Source organism: Hyperoodon ampullatus (genome assembly GCF_949752795.1).
Source record: "Hyperoodon ampullatus genome assembly, chromosome: 11".
Taxonomy (NCBI): domain Eukaryota; kingdom Metazoa; phylum Chordata; class Mammalia; order Artiodactyla; family Ziphiidae; genus Hyperoodon; species Hyperoodon ampullatus.
Window position 1 is genome coordinate 19,793,463 of NC_136924.1, and position 23,478 is coordinate 19,816,940.

Below are 23,478 nucleotides of genomic sequence, written 5' to 3' on the forward strand. Positions count from 1 at the left end.
TAAAAAAAAAACAGAAATCAGTTCTGTAACATGGAAAGAGTTCTGGAGATTGGCTGCCCAGCAGTATGAACGTACTTAACGCTACTGAACTGTACACTTAAAAACAGTACAGACGGGGGCTTCCCTGGTGGCGCAGTGGTTGGGAGTCTGCCTGCCAATGCAGGGGACGCGGGTTCAAGCCCTGATCTGGGAGGATCTCACATGCCGCGGAGCAACTGGGCCCGTGAGCCACAACTACTGAGCCTGCGCATCTGGAGCCTGTGCTCCGCAACGAGAGGCCGCGACAGTGAGAGGCCCGCGCACCGCGATGAAAAGTGGCCCCCACTAGCCGCAACTAGAGAAAGCCCTCGCACAGAAACGAACACCCAACACAGCCAAGATAAATAATAAAAAAAAAAATTAACAAAAAAGTATAGATGGTAAATTTATGTTAGGTGTATTTTACCACAACTAAAAAAAAACAAAAAAAAAAAACCCCTGTCTCATTAATCTTTTACTTTCTGAATCTTAGAGCCTTTTCAGAAGCTTCAGGGTCATTTACTCAACCAATTTTTGCTATTTTAGTTCAATCATTTTTCATAAATCTCTGTTCTTAGTGTCCTAGAAATTCAATTAACTATATGAATTATGGTTGATTACCAACAGATATAGCACAGCATTATGTACCTAACTGCCTCAACACATACTCACTGAATTAAATAAAGAACTGCGAGCTTTGGCTTAGCTAACCGTGTATTGGAGGAGGCTAATAACATAACTGGGTGTGCCTCTGTGGAGAATTGGTTGCCTCAGTTTCCTTACTTGCAAATGAGGGAGCTGAACAGATCTCTAAAGCCTAAATGATTCTGAGATGATAACTTCAGGAGATATCTGCTTCAGGAGAACCCTTAGATTCTCTAGCCGCTTTGCCCTGTGTGATTTTTCTTCGGTGTACCTCCCTCTGTCTTCACCACTAGAAGGCAAGCTCCAGGAGGGCAGGTACTTTGTCTCTTTGCTGTATCCCCAATGCTAAACACAGGGCCTGGGAACAGTCAGAGCTGCCACATACGCATAGTCTTTACTATGTCTCAATAACAAGATATTTCTTTAAAAAGAAATCAATATCCACTTAAATGTAGAATATTTTGAAAAGGTAGCAGGAATCAACTTCAATAGGATTACTGAATAAGTTCTTCTTTTTTTAAATTTATTTTATTTATTTATGGCTGCGTTGGGTCTTCGTTGCTGCACACAGGTTTTCTCTAGTTGCAGCGACTGGGGGTTACTCTTCTTAGTGGTGCACGGGCTTCTCATTGCAGTGACTTCTCTTGTTGTGGAGCACGGGCTCTAGGCGCGCGGGCTTCAGTAGCTGTGGCACGAGGGCTCAGTAGTTGTGGCTTGTGGGCTCTAGAGTGCAGGCTCAGTAGTTGTGGCGCACGGGCTTCGTTGCTCCACAGCATGTGGGATCTTCCCAGACCAGGGCTTGAACCAGTGTCCCCTGCATTGGCAGGTGGATGGATTCTTAACCACTGTGCCACCAGGGAAGTCCCTAAGTTCTTAATTATTAGTAGGAACAAGTATTCAACTAAGTCATAGAATAGCAATATTTGAAGTCCTTCATTATTATTATTATTTTTTAAATTATTTATTTATTTTTTAGTGGCTCTATTTTGAAAGAAACACAGCTCAAAAAATAACAAGCCTTTATATTACGGTCTGCTCTAATGTCAAACTCTTGAAATAAGTGCACAATGTTTGGAAATGGATCCAGCACCTTTGGATCTTAATACTGTATCAACAGTCAAACCCAAAGCTTTTTAGAGCATAGCAGCAAATCTTTTATTTACACAGCTGTTTGGCTCCAGGGAAAAATAAGGTAAGAAAGTAAAGCACTAGTACCATTTTACTGACAATTACAAACACACTCATCATCTGTTACACACAGATGGCGGCAGTCCACGTGCAACACTTTCTTAGCTATTGGACCAGCCAAAAAGCAAAGCACAGCACATATACACCGAGACCTGTACATGTTCAAAAATATATGAAATATATTTCTATAATTATCTCTCCTTTTTTCATATACTGATTAGAATAATTCTAAAATCTCTATTGTGGGCCTACTCTTTCATAGACACAGAAAAACAAAGCAAGCTCTTCTTCAGGATACATATAACTTAGATGTTCTACATTTTTCTTATTGCCTTAAATTAAGCCAACCATCCCAAATACCACAGATTAGAGTCAGTGTAAACAAACATCCCCTCCCCCAACTTCAAATAACATTCCTAAAGTTTTAATGAATTCTGAATACTGTTCCAAAAAGCATCATAAACAGCTTGTAAGAATGATGAACACATAATTTTATAAGAATAGGATGCAAATAAAACCCCAGTTCTTTTCCATATTCTCCATTTAGACATGAGAAGAAATAATAAATCTTAACAGATGGGCGAATAAAAAAGTAGTTAATGCTTCTCAGCAAGCCGTGCTAAAAACCAACTAACTCAGCTAAACACAGGAAGTGTCCCTCTTTTAAACACCACAAAAATGTCTGTGGACTTCTTTAATTATAAAGTTGATAAAATATAAAAATAGTTTGCATTATTCGAGGGTCATTCAAATGAAAGAATAATAAAATTCCAGACTGAGACCTAGATCCGGTTTACATATTTAAATGTAGAATTAAATGCTTCTGTATGGGTTCATTATAAACTGTTAGGACTGGAACTGAAAACTGATACATATAAGGTATGAATTTTAAATGTGTTTGACACTGGAGGGGAGAGTTAAAGTTGGCTGGAAGGATTTTAAAATCTCCAACCACTTTAAATTGAAATTAAATTAGACTTGTTCCTTAATAAAACTTAAAGTGAGGCACAGAAATTTAGGATGAAAATAATTCACCTCAAGTAAGTAGAAAGCCTCCTTTTGGTAAGGAAAAGAGAGTTTATAAATAACATAATTCTCAGTACACGATGACATATCTCCTGTACACACATAGAGCAACAAAAAGGAAAGATCCACAACATCTTCCTCAGGAATACTATTATGGGAACACTTCATCCCTTGCTTTCTTATTCCTATTGGCTAAACTTCTTGCCTCGTTAGTTGTAATCTGATTACACCTAGCCGTACAACCTCCAATATATCTAGGCTTTAGAAAGAATACAAACCAGAATATTTAGAGTGCTGTTTGACAGTTACAAGATGCAGGAATTTAAAATAAATGCCAAGAAAAGCTAAGAAAATTTAATCTGATACTTACATGCTGGTTCTAGAAGTAACTGTGGTGAAGCTTTACACTATTTTACTATAAAATGTCTAATGAAAGTTTATTTATTACTACGTGGGCAAAAATGTTCCTTAATACTGAATACATCATTAAGTTCTGGCTTTAAAATTAACCTATGTTCTTATAAGTGAATTTAACACCACTTTAGTAATTATTTTGGAAAATAGGAACTGTTCCTTCGGAATGTTTAGAAATACAACGTCCAGAATTCTTCAAAGTCTACACAAAGGTAATAAAACAGGCTTTGCCATTTGGATAAAGGGAAACGGCGACAGGAGGCAAACAAAAAATAAGGCTTTGTCTACACTAACCAGGTAGAAATAGGGGGCAAAAATCCATAAAAAATTGGATGAAGATGAACCAAAACCTTGGCATCGGCAATTCTACTCCTCTGTTCCTCAGGTAACCGGGGGAAAACCAGCAAAACAGGAGTAAAAATGTCTAAACCTCTTTACTTAATAAGGGTCAGGGTTTCCAGTCGACATTAGGGGTTAAAGCCACTCAGCCTAGTCGCCGAGTTCAACACTCCGGGAACACTGCCCTTTCCTAGAATAACTGATTTCTTAGCATGGGAATCTAAACTATTTTCATACGCAAAGGCAAAGTCGCTCAAATTTTAGGAGAGAAAAGTAAACGTCCTCTTTACATTTCCCGTTTCACCTGGCGCTAAGAGCCCCCAACACGGTCTTCTTTTAAAAGGAGGTCCCAAGAGACACACTATTTCCAAAGAGCCCCTCTTGGCACGAAGGGACGAAAAAAATCCGGCAGCAAACACCGTCTCCTCCGCACAGTCCTGAGGAAAGGTAGAGGGAATATCGCTAACCCATCCCGGAGGACAAAGTTGCTCCGAGCCCAAGACCTGCAGCGCTCGCTACAAACTTTCCAGCGGCAGCGCGAGCGCCGTCACTTACCGGCTGCAGAAGTCATGATTCCCCCGTGTAGCTCGCTTCCCCGCTCGCCCCCCTCAATCCCCGCTCCCCTTACAGTCCATTGTTTCAACAGTTTGGGCAGAAAATAAAAGCCCCGGCAGAGCCCACATTCCGTCCCGCGGCCCCGAGGCGCAACCCCAGCGCCGCACAAAGGACGCGGCCGGCTCCGGGGTCCCGGCGGCGCTCCCGGGCGCGAGCCGCTAGCGACGGGCGGGCGGGCACGAGCGCCGCCCAGCCGAGCTCCCGGCAGACGGCCACGCGCGCACACGAGCAGTGCTCACCGCGGCTTCGCCGGCGCGCGCCCTTGTCCAGCTCCAAAAAAAAAATCAGAGCTCCAGGCGCCCCCTGCTAGTCGCGGCCGTAAAAAGCGGACAAAAGCCCCAGCCTCCTCCAATCAGGGAGCCCGAGTTTCAGCCCGTTCCCGCCCCTCCCGCCCACACGTTCAAGCTCAGCGCCAATGAGCGGGTCTGAAAAGGGGGCGTGAGCTGTGAGGCATGCTGGGAATTGTAGTTTTCTGGACTCACGGGACCTGCAGAAGCAGACGCCTGGGCGCATGCAGCCGGTTCTCCCGCCTTCATTTCCCATCGTGCTGAGGCGGGTGGCATGGCGGAGAAGGATGACACCGGATTTTGACGAAGAGGTGGTTTTTGAGGTAAGGGGAAAATGGCGGTGCGTGTGAATTGCCTTTGTTTGAGAAGGACGAGGGAGAAGGCGAGGAGGCCGGGCGAGAGGCCGATCCCGGGGCGAGGAGTCGGGTGTCGCTCCTGCCGGCCTCGGTCACCGAATCTCGGCAATTTCCGGGCCTAATGTTGGACGCAGCCTGACAGGTGTAGCCTGAGGCTCTCTCGCCGCGCCTGGCCTCTGCCTCGGGCCCTCCCAGAATTCCCAGCCAGGCCGGTGGACTAGAGCCCTGCTTGTTCCTACTCACCCGTACGATTTAGCTTCCCCCTTTTTCGTCCTCGATTTGTTCGGGTCAGTATCCAGAAATGCCCCAGGTCACAGTTCGCGGTCGAGGCGTGGCTCTCGGAATGGAGGCAGCAGGTGCTAGTTTTTGTTTTCTTATACCGTGGTTTAAGATCTGTATGTGGGACCTACTGTGGGTGATTTGGGCCGGGGCATCTCAGCATCTAATTCTTTTGTCCTTTGCTGTTGCGCTAGGTGTAGCTAGTTCTTCTGATTCGAGGCTCGGGTGTTAGTGCTTTTGTGTGGGACTATTTTAAGACGTTCTCTGCCATCTTGAATGAAAACAAAAACAAACAAAAAAACAGTCTAGTGTTTTTGTTGCCATTTGTCTATCAGACACAGGTGAAAAGTCACACCCCTGTATAAGGCATGTATGTATACTTTACTAAAATCCATTCATCCGACAAGATTTTAAGAAATTTAAGAAAAGAAACGGCTCATTCCATACCATCAGAGAGCTACGCAATAAATAGTACAGAATGGTAAATGTTGAAATATATACAAACTGTCACTGGAGGATTGATTTGGAAACCGCCGTCTGTTCTTGTGGCCTCGGAGACACTACACCCAGTAAATGGATATTGGAGGTGGATCTTGAATTGTGAATATGTTTAGAGAGATGGAAGGGAGAAAATGCATTATAAGGAAAGAGAACAGAGTATGTCAAGGTTGGGAGGTGTGAAAGTACCTGGTGTAGATTTTTCAGGGACTTGAGTGTGGAGTGTCGCTATATAAAGTGGTTTGATGGGGCTGGAGTGAAGAAGTAGTGGAAGATAGGACTCTTTTACCAAAAGGAAATGCCTGGATTTGAGGATGTCAGTAGGGAAGGCAAGCGCCTGAGTTCTGGAAAAGAGGGAAGAAATAATTGAGTAATGGCTTGGACAGATACTTCTAAGGTAAAATCGAGGAAACAGTTACAAGATTGAATGTGGGAGATGAAGAAGAGACAAAAATCTATGTTGCTTAGATGGCTAGAGAGAGGGAACTGGGTGGATACTTTTTTACCCTATTCTTAGATATCTGAGTATAATAGTAATACATGCTCAAAGAACATTTCATTGTAGAAAACAAGCCACAAAATTAAAATCACTCATTTTCCTACCACCCACACATGGCCACTATTAACATTATAGTATATGTTCTTACAGACTTTTTTCCTACTCAAATGTATGTTTGATATTTTTTAAGCACAAAAACTATCACATAGAATTTTATATGTATTTTTCAGTGAGTCTTTTCCTATTCATTACTCTTTGAAAACAATAACATAATATCCAATCATGTATGTGTATCATAATATAACTATTTTCCCATTCTTGGATAGTTATATTGTTTCAAAATACAATTGTAATCAGCACTGACATACGTCCATCTTTTACTGCATCTCTGATTTTTCCTTAGAGTAATTTCTAGAAGGGAAACTAGTGGGTCAAAGGATATGAACATTTTTTAAGACTTATGCAGAAAGGTTATACCTATTCAAGTTTCCGTTAGGAGTATTTTCACCAAATCCTCAGCAACAACCTTATTAGTTTCCTTTAATCTTTGTTAATTTTATAGGAAAAATAGCATTCTGTTGTTATAATTTATATTTTGTGCATTTACTGGAAACATTTTTATTTCTTTCTTGAGCATTTTTTTATATTTTTTGCTCATTTTACTATTGGATGTTAGCTTCTTACGACTTGCATACATTTTACTTTTCTTTGTTTGTTTGCTTTTTGATGTGAACCCAGTGTAAAGTCTTTATTGAATTTGTTGCAACATTGCTTCTGTTTTATGTTTTGGTTTTCTGGCTGTGAGGCATGTGGGATCTTAGCTCCCTGATCAGGGATAGAACCTGCACCCCCTGCATTGGAAGGTGAAGTCTCAACCACTGGACTGCCAGGGAAGTCCCTTGCATACGTTTTTCATATGTTACTTAACCTTACCATACTTCTAGAAATTTTTTCTAGTTTGTAGTTTAATTTATTTGCTTTTTGTCACATACATTAATTTTTATCGCAGCATGATATTTGTAAGAAAAGTGCACAAATCATAAATGTGCAGATTGATGAATTTTCACATGTTGAATACATCCATGTAACCAGTACCCATGTTAAGAAACTGAACGTCAACCAGCACACCAGAAACTCCCTTTTACTCCCGTTCAGTCACTTCTCCCCACCCCAAAGATAACCACAATTCAGACTTGTAATAACTAACTTAGATTCCTTTTGTCTATTTTTTTTTTTTTTTTTTTTTTTTTTTTTGCGGTACGCGGGCCTCTCGCTGTTGTGGCCTCTCCCGTTGCGGAGCACAGGCTCCGGACACGCAGGCTCAGCGGCCATGGCTCACGGGCCCAGCTGCTCCGCAGCATGTGGGATCTTCCCGGACCGGGGCACGAACCCGTGTCCCCTGCATCGGCAGGCGGACTCTCAACAACTGCGCCACCAGGGAAGCCCCCTTTTGTCTATTTTTATAGTTTACACACTGGGCAATTCCATTTGTGTATGCTCTTTTTGCTCTGACTTTTTGCTCTCTGGTTTTGTTTGTTAGATTCATCCATATGGTCATGCGAGCATTTTTTATTTCTCTGTAGTATTCCATGTGAGTGCATGACCATTTTTAAATCCACTCTACTATTAATGGTCTTTGGGTGATTTCCAGTTTGAGACTATTATGAACAGTGCTAGTGTGAACCTTTTAGTATATATGTCTTATTGAACATATTTCTGTTGAGTATATACTTAGAGGTGGAATTGCTAAGTCATAGGAAATATATACATTCACCTGTGTAGATATTGCCAAACATTATTCCAAAGTGGTTGTACCAATTTATATTCCTACCAGCAGTACAGGAGAGGTTCAGTTGCTCGCAGAGGCTAGTAGAGCCTCACCAACACTTGCTAATTTCAGTTTCTCTTTTTACCATTCTGGTAGGTGTGTACTGGTATCTCCTCTTGGCTTTAATTTGCATTTCTCTGATAAGGAAAGGTGGAGTCTTTTTATATATTTAAGGACCAGTTTTGTATCCACTTTAGTGAAGCCAATTCAAGTTTGTTGCATATTTTCCTTTTGGATTATCTCTTCTTGTTACTGATTTGAAGGAGTTCTTTACATATACTGGATATAAGTCCTTTGTTGGATCTGTGTACCTCAAATATCTCAGGAGGTGTATGGCACTCTCTTAAGAGTGTCTTTCAATGAACAGAAGCTCTTAACTTTATCATAATCCAAGTAAACCATTTTCTTTTATGGTTAGTGCCTTTAAAGAAATATTTGCCTGCTCTAAGGTGACAAAGATTATTTTCTCTAAAAGCTTTATTTTACCTTTTGCTTCTAGATCTGCTATCCGTCTGGAACTGATTTTTGTATGGTATCTAGTAAAGATCAACATATGTTTTTTTCCCACATGGATGTCTAGTTAACCTGGCATTTTCTTTTTTTTTTTTTTTTTTAAGAAGGAATCTCCATCTTCAGGAAACAACTTTATTTATTTATTTATAAATTTATTTAATTTTGGCTGTGTCGGGTCTTCGTTGCGGTGCGCGGGCTTCTCACTGTGGTGGCTTCTCTTGTTGTGGAGCATGGGCTCTGCGCGCATGGGCTTCAGTAGCTGTGGCACATGGGCTCAGTAGTTGTGGCTTGCGGGCTCTAGAGCGCAGGCTCAGTAGTTGTGGCACATGGGCTTCGTTGCTCCGAGGCATGTGGGATCTTCCCAGACCAGGGCTTGAACCCGTGTCTCCTGCATTGGCAGGCAGATTCTTAACCACTTTGTCACCAGGGAAGTCCTAACCTGGCATTTTCTGAACAGACCATCCTTTCCTCGCTGAACTACAGTGTTGCCTTTGTCATAAATCAGGATACCTTGTATGTGTGGCCTTGTTTTGGGGTATTCTCTTTTCCATTGGTTAATTTGATCATTCTTGTGCCTATACCACACTATTTTAATTACTGAACTTTATAATACATATTAGTGTCTGATAGAATAAAAACAGCCAGCTTTATTTTCCTTCAAGATTGCTTTGGCTATTTTTAGCCCTTTGTATTTCTGAATGAATTTTAGAATCAGCCTATCATTTTCACTTTAGAAAAAGGAAACTACCAAGATTTTGTTGGAATTGCTTTGAATCTTTGGATTAATTTGGAGAGACCTGACATCTTTACAGTATTGAATATTCCAATAGTATTTTTATTGCTTGCCTCCTAAATGAGTCAAGCAGCTTCCCATCACTTTCTGTGCTGTAGGACTGATTTTACAAACTGGGAATACAGGGGAGGAAAAACAATTTTCCCTCTACCTTTCGAGTTCTTGGCTGAGACCCCTGTCATAAAAGATAGATTAACAAAAGAAAAACAAAAGTTTATTAACATTGTTAGGAAACAAAATTCAACTGGAGTAAATTTAAAAGATCTTACTGGCTTTCTTCAATGATTCATGAATTAGGCAGCATCCCATCCAGCAGACAGAAAGGATCTTCTTCCCAGGATCTGTAAAAAATGAAAGACTTTTGTAGGCAGAAGGGAGTGGGACAAGGAAGTTAGGCTAGCAAAGAGTGGATTGGTCAATCCCAATCTCCCAATTCATCCCACCACCACCACCCGCCCCTGCCACTTTCCCCCCTTGGTGTCCATATGTTTGTTCTCTATGTCTGTGTCTCAATTTCTGCCCTGCAAACCGGTTCATCTGTACCATTTTTCTAGGTTCCACATGTATGCATTAATATATGATATTTTTCTCTTTCTGACTTACTTCACTCTGTATGACAGTCTCTAGATTCATCCACGTCTCTACAAATGACCCAATGTCGTTCCTTTTTATGGCTGGGATTGACATATACACTAATATGTATAAAATAGATAACTAATAAGAACCTGCTATATAAAAAAATAAATTAAAAAAAAAGAGTGGATTGGTTGTGTCAAGGTCACGTTCTTTTAGGGGATGGCACGGGTCTGTCAGGCAGATTACCTCACTAGTGTTGATTGGGTAGTTCCTGACTGACTGGCTTAAGATTCTATTTCTGTTACCGAATGCAGGTTCCTGTGACTGACGCACAGTAAGGCCAAACAAACCGAAACGTCGAAGTTTGGAGCAGAGAAAGGTTTGTTGCAGGGCCATGCAAGGAGAACAGGTAGCTTGTGCCCAAAAAACCCCTAACTCCTTGAAGGGTTTCAGCAAAGCATTTTTAAAGGCCAGGTAAGGGAGTGGGGTTGCAGGGTATGTGATCAGCACGTGCACAATTCTCTGATTGGTTGATCTTGAGGTAACAGGGCAGTTAACATTATCAATCCTTAGGTACCAGTAGGTCTGGGGGCTACAGGCTCATGATCATCAAGAAGCTAATTTCTCCCATTTGGTGGCAGTTTTAGCATCTGAAAAGCTCAGGAAATATGCATGAAATACTGTTATCTTGGTACTTCTAAGAGGAGCTACAGCAGAAGATATGGGGGAGGGGCTCTGTCCTGGGAAGGCTCCACAGGTCCTGTTCAGTTACATTTCTTGGAGAGGCCAAAAATGTAATTAAGTCTTGATTTGGTAAGGTGGATCTTAGTATAAGTGACTCCATTTGGGGCCCGTTATCCTGTTTTTAACAACATGTATACTGCATATATACATGGGAGATACTGTTAAAAAAACAAAACAAAACAGAGCTAGACAGTAGTTAAAGCAGTTAAAACATTTTATTCAGGACGTGCAATAGGAGGAAAGAGACCTCAGTATAGAACTGGGTTCTATTGCAAATACAGCATGGATAAATGGGAATTTAATTACTAAGAGGAAACACGGGTTCAAGAGGGGTTTTGGCTAAACCAATATAACAGGATTCTTGCTGAAGACAGGCTAGCGTAGTCAGACATTACCTCTGTTACCTCAGACACCAAGGTTTGCAGCAGAGAGAGTTTATTCACAAAGCAGCCAAGGGAGGAGAACAAGTCTCAAATCCACCCTCCCAAAGGTGGGATATTTATGGGGTAAAGGAGCAGGGTGGTCTTAGGTGCGAGGAAAGGTGATTGGAGGTAGGGGAAAAGTGAGGTAGTCGGTGTTCTGTACAGACATACCTTGGTTACATGCTTCTTCCAGGGATGCATGTTAAAAAATGGAGGTGCTTAGCATGATTTGTGGGTGGAGGTTTTGGCCCTCTGACAACAAAAGAGCATTCATCCAACACCTGTGCAGGCCCAGTGTTAGGGCCCGTGGTCCCAACCAGTCTTAGCTCGAACTGAACAAGAGCTGACTCTAAGTTCTTAAAAAACAACTTAAGTCCCTGCCCCCATTACTACAGCAACCCATACATCCGAGGTGTTATCTGTGGGGTGGTTAAGGTGTCTTGTGGTGTATTACCTAGGTAGGCTATGTGAAGCTTGGAGGGTATGCAATTAAGGAGAGGGGAAAAAACTGAAGCAAGCTGATCAGTGAAGGCAGTTTATAAGCAGAGAGGTTTTAACAAGCTGTTCCCTTATCTGTTGTTCTGTAAGACAAGCTCAAGAATCTCTGTTAGTCAGCAGCTTCTGTTAACCCTGTGGGGCATGATTACACCTAGGGGAATGGTAGAAGATGAGGAACCCAATATTGAGGGTGATCAGTTGTGGCGGATGGGAGACGCTTGCTAAACTGACATACTGGGGTTCTTGTTAAAACTAGATTTTGCAAGGAAGTGCACAGGTAGACCTAGGAGAAATTTCAGGAGCCTGACTAAAGTTTGATTAAGGAAAGAATCTTTGTCAATACCCAGGGGAAAATTCTAACACTCGATGGCTTGGAATTCAGGCTCAGATAGCATTTATATGGGGGGAGGGGTGTAGACCTCTTAGGGAAGAGTAAATGTTTACTTAGGAAAGATAAATGGACCCTTAGAAGAGCAGATGGGAGATATGACAGAATTTGTCTGGGTGTAGCCTCCTCTCCTGTGATGACTCAATCTTCCCTAGTTGATGAAACTCCCAGGGAGGGGATTTATGATAATTGAGTTCCTTTTGGAAGATCTGTCTTAGGCAGAATAAGGGGGAGAGTTCAGAGAAAGTTTTCCCCTTCATTTGCTGTTTTTCAAGTGCCTACAGCTCAAAATAATCAATATGCCCAATGACATAATTTTGGGGTGGCATATTCTGCTACCTTTCAGGAATGATCTATTCCTTGAGGGCATAGCTAAAATTGGCCCTTAAACTGTCTAGGCCAGCAGTCCCCAACCTTTTTGGCACCAGGGACCGGTTTCGTGGAAGACAGTTTTTCCACAGACCCGGCTGGCAGGGGAGGGTGGGGGGAGTGGGGGTGGGGTGGGGAATGAAGGGTGGGGATGGTGCAGGTGGTGATAGGGAGCGGCAGATGAAGCTTCTCTCACTCGTCTGCTGTGCGGCCCGGCTCCTAACAGGCCACTAAAAGGCCACGGACCGGTACCGGTCTGCGGCCCTGGGGGTTGGGGACCCCTGGTCTAGGCCTTTGCTGGGGGTATAGGGAATGGATGATGTCTATTGGTTCCTTTTCTTTTATGGTTATTGCTTAGTTCCAGTTTTCTATTTGGGGGGATATTTTGATAGTCTTTTTTTATTCTGAAAGGGAGTGTAATACAGTTCTCAAAGGAACAGACTCTGGAGTTGGATAGCATAGGAAATCCTAGCTCCAGTACATAATAGTTAGTGTGATTTTGAGCAGTTTACTTAACTTCTCTGTGTGTCAGTTTTCTCAATATTAAGTAGAAATGACAGTATCAATCTCATAGAGCAGTTGTGAGTATTAAATGACTTAATGTAAGTGACCTAATTAGGTCTTATTACTTATGTTATTCATGCCCTCTCTTTTTATGTTGCATAGATTTGCTGCAGTATTGACTTACCAGATACATTTTTCAAAGAATCAGTTATTGGTTTTGTTTGATGGACCCAATTGAATTTGTTAGTGTTTTCTTCTTTTTTTTAATTTTTAACTTTTATCTATTTTCTCTCTTCTACTTTGTGTTTATTTTGCTGTGTTATTTTTCTCTAGCTTCTTGAGTTAAAGACTTAAGTACTAAAAATAATTTGTAAGGTTATAAATTTCCCTATGAGTGCTGCATTGGCTGTATTTCATGAGTTTTAAAATGTGGTTTGTCTCACGATTTTGTAATTTCCTTTGTGATTTGTTCTTAATAGGTGATTTAATAGGTGTATGGGCAAGGGATTGATGTTATTGTTAGTGATGATTTTTCTTCATGTGCTCCTCCAGACCCGTAGTTCTACCCTGAAGATTATGGAACGCATCACCTGTATTTCCTTGTCTTATGGATTCCATTTAGGTTCACCCAATGAGAAAGATCTCTTAAATCAGAGGTATCTTAATTTGTTCAGGCTGCTATAACAAAATGCCATAGGCTGGGTGGCTTATAAACAACAAAAATTTATTTCTTAACAGTTCTGGAGGCTGGGAAACCTAAGATTCAGGGTGCCAGCATGGTTGAGTTCTGATGAGAACCCACTTCCTGGTTCATGAATGACTGTCTTTTCCCTGTGTCTTCATATGGCAGAGGCGGTGAGGGAACTCTCTGGGATCTCTTTTAAAAGGGTACTGATTCTATTCTTGAGGGGTCCAACCACGTGACCTAAGCACCTCTCAAAGGCCTCAGCACCAAATACTGATAACATTGGGGATTAGGTTTCAACATATGAATTTTGGGAGGACGCAAACATATAGCAAGAGGGTAGAAGAGAGAGCACTGGAGAGATATTTATATTCCTAGTTCCCTCCCAGCAGGGCTACCATTTGGTAGTGATTGTGTTCCTGTACCTAAAGCCGCAAGTCTTCTTGGGGGACTCCTTTAACTTCATCTCTTACAGGGCTTCAGTGACACTGCTTCTTTCCTTTGGCCTTTAGGCCTGTGGAAGATAATAACTTCCTGCTGTTGCTAGTCCCTGGGTGCTTCACTATCCCCTATTGGTTACCTCAACCCTTCTTACGCCTTGGTAAATAAATGGTCATTTCATTAAACTCTTTTCAGTTATCCCTTTTGAGTGTGCCATCTGTTTCTTGTAAAGTCTTCCTTCAAGAAGACTTCCTTGGTTAACTTATTTTGTAGCCCCTGTTCTATTCTCTAGGATTAACTCTTTTTTTTTTTTTTTTTTTTTCGCGGTACGCAGGCCTCTCACTGCTGTGGCCTCTCCCGCCGCGGAGCACAGGCTCCGGACGCACAGGCTCAGCGGCCATGGCTCACGGGCCCAGCCGCTCTGCGGCATGTGGGATCCTCCCAGACTGGGGCACGAACCCGCGTCCCCTGCATCGGCAGGCGGACTCTCAACCACTGCGCCACCAGGGAAGCCCTAGGATTAACTCTTATCCATTGTCATCCACGACCTTTGGTTTTGCCCTCTGAGAACTTACTCTTCATCTCTTAGCACTCCATTGCCTCATATGAAATGGGTTTTAAAGTATACCTTTCTTGGAGACTGCATACCTTTCACAGCCAGATTCCTGCTGGTGTAGGTTGTGGACCGAAGAATTGCTTTAAAGGTTGAATATGAGTTTTTGCAGGGTGTTGGTTTCTTTAGCAGTATAGTTCCCTGAAATGTAGTAGATTTCCAGTCTGTTTGCTTCTAGGCAGTTTCATACACAAGTAACCACAGTTAAAGAGCTCATTTAGACCAAGCTCTTAAATCCGAAGTCTGTAGATTGTATACTGGTTCTATTTTGGACTTTTTCAACTTCATGGCATCATCTGCAATAAGAGGCTTGGGTGGAAAGGTATCACCCTTAATTAGATCTTAGCAGCTGGACTGGTTCCCATTATTTTGAGGGAGGGTCTTCGGAAAGGCTTCAGGCCACCATCTTATTTCCTGCCTTTTGGCTTTTCCAGCCATGAGAACACTGCTCCCCCCACCCCATTACCGTTTTCAGTCAGCTGGAATCTCAGGCCACAGGCAGAGACACCCTTCTTTTGCAGAGCTGAAAGCTTGTTGGGCACATGGTTTGTCTTTCAAGGTACAAATATTACAGCGGCAGTAGTTTTATAAAATGTTTTGCCATTTGGCTGGAATGAGTAGCTTTTTAACCTGCAATATGTTTCCTTGCCATCTACCATTTGACTTCTCCTAAGCCTGTGCAGTGTATTTCAGGTTAACCATCCACTGTCTCTTCCACAACTGCCTCTGCCTTACTGGTAAGCTGGAGAATACATATTGGAATACTGCTTTAGAAACATTTTGCATCCACAGCTTAGTTTAGCAGCAAAAAAAAAAAAAAAGAAGGCAGCAAGAAGTGAATCTCTGCTTCCTGGCTTCCTTCCAAATTGGGAAGCCTCATTTATATCTAGAACCCTAGCTGCAAGATAATTTGGAAAATATCACATTTAGCCTTTCCATCCCTTTAATACAGGAGTCACACTAGGAAGGAATGTAGTATAGAGGCTGAACAAACCAGCCCACCATATCCATCATAGGACCTAACCTCTTCTCCTAAGAAAATTTAACTGGGATATTTTTATTTTTTAATTTTTTTTAACATCTGTATTGGAGTATAATTGCTTTACAATGTTGTGTTAGTTTCTGCTGTATAACAAAGTGAATCAGCTATATGCATACATATATCCCTTTATCCCCTCCCTCTTGCGTCCTCCTCCCACACTCCCTATCCCACTCCTCTAGGTGGTCACAAAACACCGAGCTGATCTCCCTGTGCTATGCACCTGCTTCCCACAAGCTATCTGTTTTACATTTGGTAGTGTGTATATCTCAGTGCTACTCTTCACTTCATCTCAGCTTCTCCTTCCCCTTCCCCCTCCCCGTGTCCTCAAGTCCATTCTCTACATCTGCATCTTTATTCCTATCCTGCCCCTAGGTTCATGAACCTTTTTTTTTTTTAGATTCCATGTATATGTGTTAGCATACGGTATTTGTTTTTCTCTTTCTGACTTACTTCACTCTGTATGACAGACTCTAGGTCCATCCACCTCACTACAAATAACTCAATTTCGTTTCTTTTTATGGCTGAGGAATATTCCATTGTATATATGTGCCACATCTTCTTTATCCATTCATCTGTCGATGGACACTTAGGTTGCTTCCATGTCCTGGCTATTGTAAATAGAGCTGCAATGAACACGGTGGTACATGACTCTTTTTGAATTATGGTTTTCTCAGGGTATATGCCCAGTAGTGGGATTGCTGGGTTGTATGGTAGTTCTATTTTTAGTTTTTTAAGGAACCTCCATACTGTTCTCCATAGTGGCTGTATCAATTTACATTCCCACCAACAGTGCAAGAGGGTTCCCTTTTCTCCACACCCTCTCCGGCACTTATTGTTTGTAGATTTTTTGATGATGGCCATTCTGACCTGTGTGAGGTGATACCTCACTGTAGTTTTGATTTGCATTTCTCTAATGATTAGTGATGTTGAGCATCCTTTCATGTGTTTGTTGGCAATCTGTATATCTTCTGTGGAGAAATGTCTATTTACGTCTTCTGCCCATTTTTGAATTGGGTTTGTTTTTTTTGATATTGAGCTGCATGAGCTGCTTGTATATTTTGGAGATTGATCTTTTGTCAGTTGCTTCGTTTGCAAATATTTTCTCCCATTCTGAGAGTTGTCTTTTCGTCTTGTTTATGGTTTCCTTTGCTGTGTAAAAGCTTTTAAGTTTCATTAAGTCCCATTTGTTTATTTTTGTTTATATTTCCATTTCTCTAAGAGGTGGGTCAGAAAGGATCTTGCTGTGATTTATGTCATGGAGTGTTCTGCCTATGTTTTCCTCTAAGAGTTTTATAGTGTCTGGCCTTGCATTTAGGTCTTTAATCCATTTTGAGTTTATTATTATTATTATTTTTTTTTTAAAGAAGATGTTGGTTAATTTATTTTTTTTGCTGTGTTGGGTCTTTGTTTCTGTGCGAGGGCTTCCCCTAGTTGTGGCAAGCGGGGACCACTCTTCATCGCGGTGTGCGGGCCTCTCACTATCGCGGCCTCTCTTGTTGTGTAGCACAAGCTCCAGACGTGCAGGCTCAGTAGTTGTGGCTCATGGGCCTAGTTGCTCCGCGGCATGTGGGATCTTCCCAGACCAGGGCTCGAACCCATGTCCCCTGCATTGGCAGGCAGATTCTCAACCACTGCGCCACCAGGGAAGCCCCATTTTGAGTTTATTATTGTGTATGGTGTTAGGAAGTGTTCTAATTTCACTCTTTTACGTGTAGCTGTCCAGTTTTCCCAGCAGCACTTGTTGACGAGCCTGTCTTTTCTCCATTGTATATTCTTGCCTCCTTTATCAAAGATAAGGTGACCATATGTGCGTGCATTTACCTCTGGGCTTTCTATCCTGTTCCATTTATCTATATTTCTGTTTTTGTGCCAATACCATACTATCTTGATTACTGTAGCTTTGTAGTGTAGTCTGAAGTCAGGGAGCCTGATTCCTCCAGCTCCGTTTTTCTTTCTCAAGATTGCTTTGGCTATTCGGGGTCTTTTGTGTTTCCATACAAATTGTGAAATTTTTTGTTCTAGTTCTGTGAAAAATGCCAGTGGTAGTTTGATAGGGATTGCACTGAATCTGTAGATTATTTTGAGTAGTATAGTCATTTTCACAATGTTGATTCTTCCAATCCAAGAACATGGTATATTTCTCCATCTGTTTGTATCATCTTTAATTTCTTTCATCAGGGTCTTATAGTTTTCTGCATACAGCTCTTTTGTCTCCTTAGGTAGGTTTATTCCTAGGTATTTTATTCTTTTTGTTGCAATGGTAAATGGGATTGTTTCCTTAATTTATCTTTCAGATTTTTCATTATTAGTGTATAGGAATGCAAGAGATTTCTGTGCATTAATTTTGTATTCTGCTACTTTACCAAATTAATTGATTAGCTCTGGTACTTTTCTGGTAGCGTCTTTAGGATTCTCTATATATAGTATCATGTCATCTGCAAATAGTAACAGTTTTATGTCTTCTTTTCTGATTTGGATTCCTTTTATTTCTTTTTCTTCTCTGATTGCTGTGGCTAAAATTTCCAAAACTATGTTGAATAATAGTGGTGAGAGTGGGCAACCTTGTCTTGTTCCTGATATTAGAGGAAATGGTTTCAGTTTTTCACCGTTGAGAACAATGTTGGCTGTGGGTTTGTCATATATGGCCTTTATTATGTTGAGGTAGGTTCCCTCTTTGCCTACTTTCTGGAGAGTTTTTATCATAAATGGGTGTTGAATTTTGTCGAAAGCTTTTTCTGCATCTATTGAGATGATCATATGGTTTTTATTCTTCAATTTGTTAATACGGTGTATCACATTGATTGAATTGCATATGTTGAAGAATCCTTGCATTCCTGGGATAAACCCCACTTGATCATGGTGTGTGATCCTTTTAATGTGCTGTTGGACTCTGTTTGCTAGTATTTTGTTGAGGAGCTTTGCATCTATGTTCATCAGTGATATTGGCCTGTGATTTTCTTTTTTTTGTGACATCTTTGTCTGGTGTTGGTATCAAGGTGATGGTGGCCTTGTAGAATGAGTTTGGGCGTATCCCTCACTCTGTTATACTTTGGAAGAGTTTGAGAAGGATAGGTGTTAGCTCTTCTCTAAATGTTGCATAGAGTTTTCCTGTGAAGCCCTCTCATCCTGTGCTTTTGTTTGTTGGAAGATTTTTAATCACAGTTTCAATTTCAGTGCTTGTGATTGGTCTGTTTATATTTTCTATTTTTTCCTGGTTCAGTCTTGGAAGGTTGTACTTTTCTAAGAATTTGTCCATTTCTTCCAGGTTGTCTATTATATTGGCATATAGTTGCTTTTAGTAATGTCTCACGATCCTTTGTATTTCTGCAGTGTCAGCTGTTACTTTTCCTTTTTCATTTGTAATTCTGTTGATTTGAGTCTTGTCCCTTTTTTCTTGATGAGTCTGGCTAATGGTTTATCAATTTTGTTTATCTTCTCAAAGAACCAGCTTTCAGTTTTATTGATCTTTGCTCTTGTTTCCTTCATTTTTTTTTCATTTATTTCTGATCTGATCTTTATGATTTCTTTCCTTATGCTAACTTTGGGGTTCTTTTGTTCTTCTTTCTCTAATTGCTGTAGATGTAAGGTTAGGTTGTTTCTTTGAGATGTTTCTTGAGGTAGGATTGTATTGCTGTAAACTTCCCTCTTAGAACTGCTTTTGCTGCATCCCATAGGTTTTGGGTCATCGTGTTTCCATTGTCATTTGTTTCTAGGTATTTTTTGATTTCCTCTTTGATTTCTTCAGTGATCTCTTGGTTATTTAGTAGTGTATTGTTTAGCCTCCATGTGTTTGTATTTTTTACAGTTTTTTTTCCTGTAATTGATATCTAGTCTCATAACATTGTGGTTGGAAAAGATACTTGATACGATTTCAGTTTTCTTAAATTTACCAAGGCTTGATTTGTGACCCAAGATATGGTCTATCCTGGAGAATGTTCCATGAGCACTTGAGAAGAAAGTGTATTCTGTTGTTTTTGAATGGAATGTCCTATAAATATCAATTAAGTCCATCTTGTTTAATATGTCATTTAAAGCTTGTGTTTCCTTATTTATTTTCATTTTGGATGATCTGTCCATTGGTGAAAGTAGGGTGTTAAAATCCCCTTCTATTATTGTGTTACTGTCGATTTCTTCTTTTATGGCTGTTAGCATTTGCCTTATGTATTGAGGTGCTCCTATGTTGGGTGCATAAATATTCACAATTGTTATATCTTCTTCTTGGATTGATCCCTTGGTCATTATGTAGTGTCCTTCTTTGTCTCTTGTAACAGTCTTTATTTTAAAGTCTATTTTGTCTGATCTGAGTATTGCTAATCCAGCTTTCTTTTGATTTCCATTTGCATGGATATCTTTTTCCATCCCCTCACTTTCAGTCTGTATGTGTTCCTAGGTCTGAAGTGGGTCTCTTGTAGACAGCATATGTACAGGTCTTGTTTTTGTATCCATTCAGCCAGTCTGTGTCTTTTGGTTGGAGTATTTAATCCATTTACATTTAAGGTAATTATCGATAGGTATGTTCCTATTACCGTTTTCTTAATTGTTTTGGGTTTGTTTTTGTAGGTCTTTTCCTTTTCTTGTGTTTCCTGCCTAGGGAAGTTCCTTTAGCATTTGTCATAAAGCTGATTTGGTGGTGCTGAATTCTCTTAACTTTTGATGGTCTGTAAAGGTTTTAATTTCTCCATCGAGTCTGAATGAGATCCTTGCTGGGTTGAGCAATCTTGGTTGTAGGTTTTTCCCTTTCATCACTTTAAATATGTCCTGCCAGTCCCTTCCGGCTTGCAGAGTTTCTGCTGAAAGATCTGCTGTTAACCTTATGGGGATTCCCTTGTATGTTATTTGCTGCTTTTCCCTTGCTGCTTTTTTTTTTTTTTTTTTTTGCGGTATGCAGGCCTCTCACTGTTGTGGCCTCTCCCTTTGTGGAGCACAGGCTCCAGACGTGCAGGCTCAGCGGCCATGGCTCATGGGCCTGGCCGCTCCGCGGCATGTGGGATCTTCCCCGCATCCCCTACATCAGCAGGCGGACTCTCAACCACTGCGCCACCAGGGAAGCCCTCGCTTGCTGCTTTTAATATTTTTTCTTTGTACTTAATTATTGATAGTTTGATTAATATGTGTCTCGGTGTGTTTCTCTTTGGGTTTATCCTGTATGGGACTCTCTGTGCTTCCTGGACTTGATTGACTATTTCCTGTCCCATGTTAGGGAAGTTTTCGAGTATAATCTCTTCAAATATTTTCTCAAACTCTTTCTTTTTCTTTTCTTCTTCTGGGACCCCTGTAATTCGAATGCTGGTGCGTTTAATGTTGTCCCAGAGGTCTCTGAGACTGTCCTCAATTCTTTTCATTCTTTTATCTTTATTTTGCTCCCTGGCAGTTATTTCCACCATTGTATCTTCCAGCTCACTTATCCGTTCTTTTGCCTCAGTTTTTCTGCTGTTGATTCCTTCTAGAGTATTTTTAATTTCAGTAATTGTGTTGTTCATCACCGTTTGTTTGCTCTTTAGTTCTTCTAGACCCTTGTTAAATGTTTCTTGTGTTTTCTTCATTCTGTTTCTGAGATTTTTGGATCATCTTCATTATCATTTCTCTGAATTCTTTGTCAGGTAGGTTGCCTATTTCATCTTCATTTATTTGGTCTTGTAGGTTTTTACCTTGTTTTTTCATCTGTAACATATTTTTTTGTCATTTATTTCTCTTTTTTTTTTGATGGGTGGGGCTGTATTCTTGTCTTACTGGTTGTTTGGCCTGAGGCATCCAGCACTGGAGTTTTCAGGCTGGATAGAGCGGGGTCTTGGTGCTGAGAGTAGGACCTCCAGGAGGCCTCACTCCAGTTAATATTACCTGGGGTCTGAGGTTCTCTGTTAGTCCAGCGGTTTGGACTCGCAGCTCCCACCACAGGAGCTTGGGCCCAACCTCTGGCCTGGGAACCAAGATCCCGCAAGCTTCATGGCATGGCAGAAAAGAAAAAAAAAGAAACAAAAATGGTGTAGTACAATATGAAAGAAATAAAAACAAAATAAAATTAGAAAGATAAAAAATATATGAGGAAAAATAAAAACATAATTGAAACAATAGCAACAAGGTAAAATAAAACCACAACAGAAAAAAGAAAAATAAAGTGGGGCAGGGCAGGGAGAAACAAGCCAAAAGGAGAGGACAATAACAAATTATAAAGAATAAAATAAAATTAGAAAAATAAAAGGTTTATTAGGAAAAATATAAATGAATCAACAACGAGTCAGCAAGGTAAAATAGAACCCCAATCTAAAAGAGGAAAAAAGAAGAAGGAAAAAAAAAAGCCTTGGCTATGGGGACGGAGTTTAGGCAGAGGCAGGGTTTAGGGTGGTTCGGGACCTGGGGGGTGGGTGACGTTCAAGCGTGGGGCAGGGCCTCTGCTTAGGACCTGCGTGGAAAGGGAGAGGCAACCGTGGAAAGGAGGGCCTCTGGAGTGTGGAGTTCCGGGGTTTGGAGGTAGGGCCCTGGGTGGGGGTGTGTGTGGGGGGTTTGGGCCCAGCACGTTGGAGGGGGTCTCCGAGTGTAGAGGTGGGGCCCTGGGTGGGGGTGTAGGGGTGGGGCTTGGATTCTGTGGGGCAGGAGGGAGGCTCCGAGGGCAGAACATTAGGCCCAGGAGCCCAACAGGCTCCCCGGTGCCTACATGGACAGGGAAAGCGCTGGCCACGTTCCCTCCTGTTCCTTCGTGCCCCTCCCCCACCATCTCCCCCAGGGTCCCCCTCATTGCCACTGGACCCCTAACCATCGGTGGGTCCGGCTGGGTGTAGGAACTCCTCCCCCCCCAGCCCCCCCTCAGGGTCCAGCCTTTACTTTTGCTCCCCCTTCCCTCCCTCCCCCTCCCTCAGGACCTGCACGGCTGGAGGGGGCCTAGGTGGGCCGAGGATCAGGCCCGATCTCAGCAGGTTCCTGGGGGCCCAAGTGGGCAGGGGAAACGTGGCCATGCTCCTGTTTGATCCTCTGTCCTCCCAATGGTCCCCCAACTTAACCCCTTCGGGCGTGGGATCCCTTCCCCTTCCCCAGCCGCCCCTCAGCGGCGCCAGTCCCGTCCCACCTCCACTTCTCCTCTCCCTTCATTCCCCCCACGACCCAGGCCCTACCTGGTTGCTGACGGTTCTTCCCTTCCCCTTAGGTGTCCATGGTCCCCTGCCGGTGCCTGGTAGGTCCCCTAGTTGTGTGGAGACATGAATTCCACATCCTCCTAGTCCGCCATCTTGACTCCACCCACAACTGGGATGTTTTTAGTATACTTGGTGTAATACTGTTATTTTAATGATTTTCAGAATCGGAAATCAGACTTGTTTATGTCTTAAAACTAACTCAGAGAGTCATGTGCTGTGTTAAAATTTTAATTTTAAATCAAGCAGTTTCGGAAACTATTCTAATCACATCCTTTCCCTATTTAAAACCTTTTTGAAATGGCTTGGTTTAATACCAATTTCCTTGATTATTAGTCAACTTTACTATCTTCTAATCTTGGTCTTTCGTATTCTCCCTCCAGAAGTCACCTTTGAGTCCTCCTAGTCTGGGAGGACTGGGGATGGTCTGAAAGAAAAGGAAGGAGGAGTGAGGTTCCCAGGCCCAACTTCTGGTCCTCTGGTCCTTGCCCTAGCATCTGACCACTTTCATTTCTTCAAGGCTAGATTCCGTATATATCTTCAAAGTTAGTTCCTTTATCTTGGAGCCTGACTACCCCCTGGAGGCTGAAGTGGGAAGGACAGCATAACCTCACACAGGCTGAGCAGCAACAGGACAAAGTTTAGAAAATGATGGACTCCATATCTAACGTGGGTATTAAGCAAGATAAATACTGAGATACCAGTGTTGTCATTTTGCTCTGTTATTGTAATCTCTAATTAAGATGTTTTGAGAGTAAAAATTCTCTAGTCACC

General features: G+C 41.8%; 2 protein-coding genes across 7 annotated transcripts in view; one reads left to right on the plus strand and one right to left on the minus strand.

The window, feature by feature from the left end:
- Positions 1–4,313, minus strand: part of FGD6 (FYVE, RhoGEF and PH domain containing 6) — a gene marked incomplete at its 5' end in the record, with an annotated part of 111,645 nt that extends 107,332 nt beyond the window's left edge. The window contains 1 exon segment of the mRNA XM_079714795.1: positions 4,260–4,313. Within this exon segment, the coding sequence (XP_079570921.1) occupies positions 4,260–4,313 (54 nt within the window).
- Positions 4,314–4,804: 491 nt separating this feature from the next.
- VEZT (vezatin, adherens junctions transmembrane protein) overlaps positions 4,805–23,478 on the plus strand; it is a gene marked incomplete at its 5' end in the record, with an annotated part of 76,612 nt that continues 57,938 nt past the window's right edge. For 4 of the 6 annotated variants that reach the window (XM_079714115.1, XM_079714119.1, XM_079714116.1 and 1 more), the window contains one exon: positions 4,820–4,855. In XM_079714115.1, coding sequence (XP_079570241.1) covers positions 4,820–4,855 — 36 coding nt within the window. Of the gene's footprint in view, positions 4,856–23,478 lie in introns of all 6 variants that reach the window. The other 2 variants (XM_079714113.1, XM_079714114.1) reach the window with 1 other exon arrangement.